The 11,095-nt window shown below is 35.9% G+C and overlaps 1 protein-coding gene across 5 annotated transcripts in view; it reads left to right on the forward strand.

The window, feature by feature from the left end:
- PPARGC1A (PPARG coactivator 1 alpha) overlaps positions 1 to 8,336 on the forward strand; it is a 685,828-nt gene extending 677,492 nt beyond the window's left edge. For all 5 annotated transcript variants that reach the window (XM_050790682.1, XM_050790683.1, XM_050790680.1 and 2 more), the window contains one exon: positions 4,445 to 8,336. In XM_050790682.1, coding sequence (XP_050646639.1) covers positions 4,445 to 4,548 — 104 coding nt within the window. In that variant the 3' untranslated portion in view covers positions 4,549 to 8,336. The remainder of the gene's footprint in view (positions 1 to 4,444) is intronic.
- The last annotated feature ends 2,759 nt before the right edge of the window (positions 8,337 to 11,095 follow it).

Raw genomic sequence — 11,095 nt, forward strand, 5'->3', positions numbered from 1 at the left:
TTAATTTCCTTTTCAATTTTAATTTTGTTCCTTTGCATGTCATTCCCCATCTAATGTGCACATTGTAAGCTTTTAAATTCTTTGAGGAAGGAAAGTGGCAAATGTCTTGTGGATATGACATAGTTATTTTAAATTTATGTCTAATATTTATCGTGGAATTAACATATAAATCTAGTCCTCAGCATTATTAGATATCTATTATGCATTTTCTCTGGGTTGGTATAAAGAAGGAAACAAATACCAAATACAGAGATTTTTTTTCTTCTGTCCAACGAAGGGATGTCTTCCTAGAGTAATGGATACAGGTGATGTGCATTGTTCAGAGGGAATATGCTATAACTCACTCCACAAGCTAAAAAGATAGTGGGAAGCAGGGGAGAGGCAGCTGACTGTTAGAGAGATAGTGGGCTAGGGATGAAAATATAGAATGTGGCAAGTCATTTGTTCAAATGTTGGCTGATAAAAGCAGTCAAGACGGATTGAAGTCTTGAGTTGATTTGACTTATTTTCTTCAGTGATGAAGGCCAGGGTGTTTCTAGTCTCTCAAAACATCTAGAGTTTAAAATAAGCTACCTAGAGGGGCCTTCAGATCACGATTCATCACTGGTAGAGGGAGGATTGGATGGTATTTCCAAATTGAACTGGAGCCTCCCTGAAATATTTCTAAGAAGAATGCTTCCTCTCTCGTTATCTCCCTGCCTAGCCGGCAGCAATAGAAACTTTGCCATTGCTAAGCTCGCTCTGTATTTTCTGAAAAGTATGTTTCATGTGCATTGTAGTAGCATGGATTTTTCCAATTCCCTTGAACTCTACGATGGCACAAAGGTAGTTTTTTTCCGAGCTCCAACATTGTATAGTCCGAAGAGGCCAGGCTTTGGAATCCTGCAGACCTGGGATTGAAATCTGACTTAACACTGCCGTTGGGCAAACAATTCGACCCCTTCGGTTCTGCTTCTTCATTTGTAAAATACCGTATAGTGTTATTGTGAAGATTAAATAAATGTTTGTGACACATTAGCACAGTGTCTGGCATAACATAGGTGCTCAATAAATAGTGGCTATGATTACAATTTAAAATGATGGGAATGAGAAGTTAGAAGTGTAAAGTCATTTTAAAATGGAAGAATCAACTCTAGGAATCAGCTTTGGAACTCAAAAAATTGTTCATATGTCTTGTCTTTGTTCCCTGAAGAATTCAAATATTCTTGTGCTCACCATATTTAGTGTTCATGCATGCTTCAGGGCATAAGAATATGCTGGACTCAGGGATTAGGAGCTTACACATATGTCACAATTGTAAAGCAAAAATGATGTGACACAGATTAATTTTACCAAGACAGGAAAGTTACCTATCATTCTAGATAGATTTCATCAATTTTCTTTCTGTTTACTTGCTTCCCAAAATTAAGTTAGCTTATACATCCTGTTTCTCTACTACCGAAACTAGGTAATGGTGACGACAATATTGTCAGAGCAAAACATAACGATTTCAGCTACTATTTATGACCCAGTTTTATAAATGAGAGTGAGAGGTTAAAATGACTTGATCAAGATTAAAACAGTGAAGCCAAGATTTAAGTTATAGTTGCCATGAATCTGTAGTCTGTCTTTCAGTTTACTGTCTTATAAGCAAATGGATCTTTCTAAAGACTGCAATGAAAAAAAAATCAGAGGTGAAAGACATAGAGAAATTAAAGTAGGACTACAGTATCCAAAGAGAAAGATGGGTCAGTATTATGAATGTAACAAGTTTGATTAGGAATGAGTTATGTTATATAACTTAAACATTTTAATATTTTAATTAAATATAATTTTAATATAATGTAGTATAAATTTAAATTAAATAAAATTTAAATATAATTTTAATATAAATGACACATACATTATAAATTGTTTATTAACTGAAATAAATGTTTCGTATTATCAGTATTCTTGATTATATACGTAACTTTATGTATTCCTTTGCCATTCATTCATAAATCATTCCCACATCCCAATATAAATATTTTCAACCATGGTTTTAATAATATTTTGGTGTTTGATATTAGTATATTCCTTCAACAAATATTAATTTGAGTACCTCCTTGGTGCCAACAGTTTTCCAGGTGCCGGGAATATAAGTATGATGTGATTTGTTTCAAATAATACAGTATCATTATTTGTAACAATTTATTTTGAAAAATTAGAGTGACTTTTTGAGTTATTCCTATAACGTTTTTATTATATCTTACTGTGCTCCAATATCCTTTCATTAGCAGGAGAGAAATTGGTGGAGTAGATGTTATTGCCTCAGAAATTAAATGTATCCACATTCCATCTCATGCAACCAAAAATATTTTTTGGTTGTTTTCTGAGTAACAGTGAGCCTGTATAAGTGGGTATATATGTGAACACTATATTTCACAGTGAAGAAACTCTTGAGAACTACTATTTCAATTTTTTAAGAAATATTTGCTTATCAAAATACAGAAACACTGAAATTCTAGAGTTTACTTAGAATATTGCAAAGCAAGGCAATTTAAAATATTCTCAAAGTATTCCTCAAGGAAAGGTATGTGTATATGTCCCTGATGGTTCCAGGCTGACTTTTATCACACAGACTCCATCACTGGGGGACTCTTCCCTCTTGATCTACAATGCAAGTGGAATTCTGATTTCAGACTAATCTCTAGCAATGAGCTAGACTTTTTTTTTTTTTGTCTCTACAAAAAAGATTTTGATTGTAACAGCAGTTGTTTGTGAGGCCTTAGCAATACAAGAAAACCATTCATTAGCCTATGAAGAGAAACGTTGAAGCCAGTGTAATTTAAGAATTGACTATTTAAGATGTTATTGAGGAAAGATTGGCCAGTTTTGTGTCTGTTTTTTATGATTGAGACTGTAATTGTTCCTGTTGCTCTTACCTTAAAAAACTTGCTGAAAAAAACTCAGTAAAGACCAAAGGTGATCAGAATGAAAGGAAAACATAAGTAAAGACATTTCCTTGTCTTTAAATCTAGGTATGTAAAGGTAGATTGAAACTTGGGAAACGGGATGGTCAGGCTGGTTCTAGAGAGCTTGGTTTGCAATCTTGTCAGCAAAACAACTTTGTAAGTCAACGATTATGCCTCTGTAGTATCTCGTATTATACCCTTCTATTACTTTGACCATTTCGATTTTGTAACTTATTCTGGGAAAAGCATAGGAATTCTTTTTTTTTTTTTTTTTTGAGACGGAGTTTCGCTCTGTGGCCCAGGCTGGAGTGCAGTGGCCGGATCTCAGCTCACTACAAGCTCCGCCTCCTGGGTTCACGCCATTCTCCTGCCTCAGCCTCCCGAGTAGCTGGGACTACAGGCGCCCGCCACCTCGCCCGGCTAATTTTTTGTATTTTTTAGTAGAGACGGGGTTTCACCGTGTTAGCCAGCATGGTCTCGATCTCCTGACCTCGTGATCCGCCCATCTCGGCCTCCCAAAGTGCTGGGATTACAGGCTTGAGCCACCGCGCCCGGCCAGCATGGGAATTCTTATATTTTGGTAGAATTGTTAGTTTTCCAGAATGGTTTTGTTTTCCGTTAAATAAATGTTTTCAAAAGAATTAATGTATTTACAAGAGGCTTTTTATTATATTTCCAAGCCACCCTTTGTTACTTGCAAGACCAGCAGAAATATCTGTTTTTTTCATAGAAATCAATGGAGAAAAACCAGGAATATTTAACAGAATTTTACTTTACTTTCTATATTGCTAAAATATATCTATTTTATTAAGGTCTATTTGAAGTAGCATGTGAAACTTTGCCCAAAAGCTTACTTGGACTACTTTAAGAGTCCAAGAAGGGTGTGGCTTTATTTATACCTGCACTTTATTTCTTCTTTCTGAATTTACTCTCCTTGGATGTGAAGCATTTCTCTCAACCTTCCAATTTGGGGAGAATTTGCACCAAAATTTCTGGGATGTCTAGAGGTACAGAAGTAGAGGACCACATCCTATGTCCCCTCCTGCCTCAAAGAGAAGCATCAGGTTGAAGTTTAGGGGAAATTCTCATGATTCTTTCTCTCATACTCAACTGGATTGTATGCTCAATTAAATTAATCCCATTGAATAGGAAAATTAGTTCCAGCTTGTACTCTCACGTCTACATCTAAGTTATTGAGGAACCACGGGCAAGTCATTTGACATGCCGGGGGAAAGGGAGGGCGGCTATCTGCCAGAGATATATTAATGTTTGCTCTGCCTAACTCCCAGGGTGTTTAAGCCTAAATGAGTCAACAGGTGAGTATTTTTGAAAGCTCACTACTCCCCATCCTCTTTCTTTTTATCAATATATATCCAATAAAATCCGGACATTGTTTTCTAAAGTATATTGATTGTAAGAGTTGTTATCAAATCCGGTAGTCTTGAATTGGAATGATTGAGTTAATGGCCATCAGCAAAGGGTGTGTCTAAACTGCCTTGTGTTTCTTTCAGATTCAAACTCAGATGACTTTGACCCTGCTTCCACCAAGAGCAAGTATGACTCTCTGGATTTTGATAGTTTACTGAAAGAAGCTCAGAGAAGCTTGCGCAGGTAACATGTTCCCTAGCTGAGGATGACAGAGGGATGGCGAATACCTCATGGGACAGCGCGTCCTTCCCTAAAGACTATTGCAAGTCATACTTAGGAATTTCTCCTACTTTACACTCTCTGTACAAAAAACAAAACAAAACAACAACAATACAACAAGAACAACAACAACAACAAGAACAACAATGGTTTACATGAACACAGCTGCTGAAGAGGCAAGAGACAGAATGATATCCAGTAAGCACATGTTTATTCATGGGTGTCAGCTTTGCTTTTCCTGGAGTCTCTTGGTGATGGAGTGTGCGTGTGTGCATGTATGTGTGTGTGTGTGTATGTGTATGGTGTGTGTGCTTGGTTTAGGGGAAGTATGTGTGGATACATGTGAGGACTGGGGGCACCTGACCAGAATGTGCAAGGGCAAACCATTTCAAATGGCAGCAGTTCCATGAAGACACACTTAAAACCTAGAACTTCAAAATGTTCGTATTCTATTCAAAAGGAAAATAAAAAAAAAAAATATATATATATATATATATATAAATTAAAAAGGAAAGAAAACTAACAACCAACCAACCAACCAACCACAAACCACCCTAAAATGACAGCTGCTGACGTCTGGGCATCAGCCTTTGTACTCTGTTTTTTTAAGAAAGTGCAGAATCAACTTGAAGCAAGCTTTCTCTCGTAACGTAATGATTATATGACAATCCTGAAGAAACCACAGGTTCCATAGAACTAATATCCTGTCTCTCTCTCTCTCTTTTTTTTTTTTTTTCTTTTTCCTTTTGCCATGGAATCTGGGTGGGAGAGGATACTGCGGGCACCAGAATGCTAAAGTTTCCTAACATTTTGAAGTTTCTGTAGTTCATCCTTAATCCTGACACCCATGTAAATGTCCAAAATGTTGATCTTCCACTGCAAATTTCAAAAGCCTTGTCAATGGTCAAGCGTGCAGCTTGTTCAGCGGTTCTTTCTGAGGAGCGGACACCGGGTTACAATACTAATGAGAGTTGGGTAGAACTCTCTGAGATGTGTTCAGATAGTGTAATTGCTACATTCTCTGATGTAGTTAAGTATTTACAGATGTTAAATGGAGTATTTTTATTTTATGTATATACTATACAACAATGTTCTTTTTTGTTACAGCTATGCACTGTAAATGCAGCCTTCTTTTCAAAACTGCTAAATTTTTCTTAATCAAGAATATTCAAATGTAATTATGAGGTGAAACAATTATTGTACACTAACATATTTAGAAGCTGAACTTACTGCTTATATATATTTGATTGTAAAAACAAAAAGACAGTGTGTGTGTCTGTTGAGTGCAACAAGAGCAAAATGATGCTTTCCGCACATCCATCCCTTAGGTGAGCTTCAATCTAAGCATCTTGTCAAGAAATATCCTAGTCCCCTAAAGGTATTAACCACTTCCGCGATATTTTTCCACATTTTCTTGTCGCTTGTTTTTCTTTGAAGTTTTATACACTGGATTTGTTAGGGGAATGAAATTTTCTCATCTAAAATTTTTCTAGAAGATATCATGATTTTATGTAAAGTCTCTCAATGGGTAACCATTAAGAAATGTTTTTATTTTCTCTATCAACAGTAGTTTTGAAACTAGAAGTCAAAAATCTTTTTAAAATGCTGTTTTGTTTTAATTTTTGTGATTTTAATTTGATACAAAATGCCGAGGTAATAATTATAGTATGATTTTTACAATAATTAATGTGTGTCTGAAGACTATCTTTGAAGCCAGTATTTCTTTCCCTTGGCAGAGTATGACGATGGTATTTATCTGTATTTTTTACAGTTATGCATCCTGTATAAATACTGATATTTCATTCCTTTGTTTACTAAAGAGACATATTTATCAGTTGCAGATAGCCTATTTATTATAAATTATGAGATGATGAAAATAATAAAGCCAGTGGAAATTTTCTACCTAGGATGCATGACAATTGTCAGGTTGGAGTGTAAGTGCTTCATTTGGGAAATTCAGCTTTTGCAGAAGCAGTGTTTCTACTTGCACTAGCATGGCCTCTGACGTGACCATGATGTTGTTCTTGATGACATTGCTTCTGCTAAATTCAATAAAAACTTCAGAAAAACCTCCATTTTGAGCATCAGGATTTCATCTGAGTGTGGAGTCCCTGGAATGGAATTCAGTAACGTTTGGAGTGTGTATTCAAGTTTCTAAATTGAGATTCGATTACTGTTTGGCTGACATGACTTTTCTGGAAGACATGATACACCTACTACTTAATTGTTCTTTTCCTTTCTCTCACCCAACACAATCTTATAAGATGGATTTCACCCCCAGGCCAATGCAGCTAATTTTGATAGCTGCATTCATTTATCACCAGCATATTGTGTTCTGAGTGAATCCACTGTTTGTCCTGTCGGATGCTTGCTTGATTTTTTGGCTTCTTATTTCTAAGTAGATAGAAAGCAATAAAAATACTATGAAATAAAAGAACTTGTTCACAGGTTCTGCGTTACAACGGTAACACATCTTTAATCCGCCTAATTCTTGTTGTTCTGTAGGTTAAATGCAGGTATTTTAACTCTGTGTGAACGCCAAACTAAAGTTTACAGTCTTTCTTTCTGAATTTTGAGTATCTTCTGTTGTAGAATAATAATAAAAAGACTATTAAGAGCAATAAATTATTTTTAAGAAATCGATATTTAGTAAATCCTATTATGTGTTCAAGGACCACATGTGTTCTCTATTTTGCCTTTAAATTTTTGTGATCCAATTTTAAATACATTCTCCTTTTTGCCCTGGATTGTTGACATGAGTGGAATACTTGGTTTCTTTTCTTATCAAAAGACAGCACTACACATGTATTGAGGATTAATTTATCCCCCCCGCAACCCGGCCTGACCAATATTGTTACCATGAAGATAGTTTTCCTCAATGGACTTCAAATTGCATCTAAAATTAGTGGAGCTTTTGTATCTTCTGCAGACACTGTGGGTAGCCCATCAAAATGTAAGCTGTGCTCCTCTCATTTCTATTTTTATTTTTTTGGGAGAGAATATTTCAAATGAACATGTGCACCCCATCATCACTGAAGGCAAATTTCAGCATAGATCTGTAGGATTTTTAGATGACCGTGGGCCATTGCCTTCATGCCGTGGTAAGTACCACATCTACAATTTTGGTAACCGAACTGGTGCTTTAGTAATGTGGGTTTTTTTCTTTTTTAAAAGAGATGTAGCAGAATAATTCTTCCAGTGCAACAAAATCAATTTTTTGCTAAACGACTCCGAGAACAACAGTTGGGCTGTCAACATTCAGAGCAGCAGAGAGGGAACTTTGCACTATTGGGGTATGATGTTTGGGTCAGTTGAAAAAAGGAAACCTTTTCATGCCTTTAGATGTGAGCTTCCAGTAGGTAATGATTATGTGTCCTTTCTTGATGGCTGTAATGAGAACTTCAATCACTGTAGTCTAAGACCTGATCTATAGATGACCTAGAATAGCCATGTACTATAATGTGATGATTCTAAATTTGTACCTATGTGACAGACATTTTCAATAATGTGAACTGCTGATTTGATGGAGCTACTTTAAGATTTGTAGGTGAAAGTGTAATACTGTTGGTTGAACTATGCTGAAGAGGGAAAGTGAGCGATTAGTTGAGCCCTTGCCGGGCCTTTTTTCCACCTGCCAATTCTACATGTATTGTTGTGGTTTTATTCATTGTATGAAAATTCCTGTGATTTTTTTTAAATGTGCAGTACACATCAGCCTCACTGAGCTAATAAAGGGAAACGAATGTTTCAAATCTACTCCTGCTTTTCTTATTTATCGTAACCAAACTCCTGGCATGTTTCTCAGATCAGTACCCATTACTCGCTTATTATTATTCTATTTCCTCTCTGGCTCTCTCTCCCTTTCTCCCTGCTTTTCCATATTCATGGATGCATTTCAGCTGTAAGGTAACGTGCACCTTCTGTATCTTGTCTTTTTCTAAACGGCAAAGGCAGATGCGGTGGTTTCTATAACGAACGTTCAGAGGTGAAAAATGACATGGGATTTTATGAAATGGATTAGCTCTCTTTTTGTACTTAACCCTGGGAAGTGTGTATTTTTAAGTACAAGCTCTTTCCCCTAGGGAAAAACTCACTGAATATTCAGCATAGAAAGAGATGTTGTTGTAGATGGACTGAATATTTCTCGAAGACTTGTAACAGGATGCAGTTCCCCATCATGTGGAAGTCATCGAGTTGGTTAAATATGGGATGAGCTGATAGCTGAAGACACATCGTGCTGTCAGGATGTCCATTGTGGCTGGTGGAGGATGGTGGTCCTAATGACAGAGAATGCCCTTGCCCAATTTTAAATGGTGGTTCCCATTCCCAACCATTTGCATTGCAAGATTCAACATATGCAACACTGGGGAAAGGTGGCTAAATTATATTCCAGCATTTCCATCTCCTAGAGAGAAAAAAAAATATTGGAAATGTGATAAGCGCTATCAGAAGTGCATTGAAATCTGCTAAGTAATCTAAGAAACACTCCCCATGGATTGTTTTATACCAATATAAAATTCATCAATTATTTTATGGAAATGGAAAATAAAAACCTACCATTATCTTACCCAAATATTGAATTTATCTGCCACTGTGGATACCAAGCACTCCTGAGTTTCAGTGAATAAGTATCAGTTCCGGGCTTGTCTTCTATTGATGCTTAAATTGCATAAGGCATTTTTAAATTTCTGGTTGGAACCAGCAAGGACATTAGAACTCTTCCCTAAATGGTTAACTTTTTACCCTACCAAATCTTTTGAGGGCAGAGAGAAAATGAGGGATTCTCTGAAGCAGTATTAGTAGCTGCTAGTTTGGTCCTAGAATAGGCTGATTTAGATAAAGGATTTATTTCATATTGTCCTCAAAACATTGAACCACTTTCATTCTTGTTGATACTAATGGCAAAATAATTATTAAAATCAAAATTGGGCTGACAAAAATAAATTAACATTTGATACAGCTTTTTTTTTAAAAGAAGATTGTCTCAATTCAAAAGTCCTCCAAACCAAATCTGTCTAAACTACATACAATATGATAATTGAGTTGAAATTCTTTTTTAGCATTGCTGGTTTTCTCTTCTTTGTAGGGTTATTTAACTAATCATTGGATATAATTTATAGCCCTAATATCATTACTATACTGACTCAACAGTAGTGTTACTAGCTACACAGTTGTAACTCAGTATTAATTATAGAATATTTTAACTAAAACATTCCATTTGCAATGTTTATATTAATCTTATATTTTGCAATTTTCGTTGCTACTCCTTGTTTTCTAACACACTACACTCCATTATAAATCAATCTTTGTACTTTATCAAATGGAAGAGAGTAATAAAGAAGGTCACAACTCATAGAAGAGTTCCTTGGAGGTTTGTAACATCATGATTTAAATCTCAGAAAGATTTAATCAAAAGCTGAATTAATCCCTGGGGGAAAAGATGGTATATAGATTCTATTGATGGACACAAAGCAGCCTATTTCTTTTCACTGGTCTCTGTTAGCATGTTGGGGAAAAGAAACACAGATTTTCTGTGAGAAGGAAAATAAGATTTTCTTGGTAGGGGAAGGATAGTATGAAATAACCTTTCTGTTATGTTTCCTCCCTTCCATTCAAAATGGCCCATTTTTATTTTTCACTTACTGGGGCATTATCTGTTCTCCTAGTGCATGGAGAATGTTAAATGTCCTCCACCCCCATGTTTCCCTCATTATATTCCATGTGATTCCGTAACCATGCAGAGTCCCAAAAGCTCCACTCTAGTCAAGCATGTGGAATGTGGGGTCACATGGGCTGGTTTCCAGGTCTCTTCTGTTGTAATCAGGTGACTGCCCTTGGGCGAATTCTCAGCACTGGGGACACTGGAAACTTGTAGAAGAAATGACTATGAAATGTGAGTATTTTGAGGACCAGGACCAGGTTCGACTGAAAAGCCTTAACATTGTTCCATGACTAGGATGTAGGCTAAAGGCAAGAGGCCACCACCTTCCCGCATGACTCTTTTCTGTCCATAATTCCAGAGGAATGTGACCATATTCTGTTTAGCTCAAAACCCATTACTTACCATTAACTGACTTATAAAGGGGCAGAGTGAAATTAATTAAATGAAAAGAGTAAGAGAACTTTTAGAGGAGAAAACCAAATGATCCTATAATATTTTCATGATTAAATTAAATGAATGTAATTATACATGCGCATATGCACACCAAGGCATTATTATAATCAAGGACCTTAAAATATTGTATCGTTTCAAATTTATGCATATAGCACTTACTGAAGGCAAATAGCTAGTGTGATACTTGAATTTGCATATTGACCATTTTCATATATTTTCATATATTAATTTCTAGTAGGAAGAAGCTGAATTATTAGGAAAAATCCTGGGGTGATTTAGAAAAAATATTGTGCTTCTGCTCGTTTTTGAACATCAGGGGCACTTAGCAACATTATCTTCTTTTTTTCTTTCTACATAGTTTTCTGTGATGGATTTTCAACAAGATGACATCCAAGTGAAA

Source organism: Macaca thibetana, chromosome 5 (assembly GCF_024542745.1).
Source record: "Macaca thibetana thibetana isolate TM-01 chromosome 5, ASM2454274v1, whole genome shotgun sequence".
In the NCBI taxonomy this organism is placed as follows: Eukaryota; Metazoa; Chordata; class Mammalia; order Primates; family Cercopithecidae; genus Macaca; species Macaca thibetana.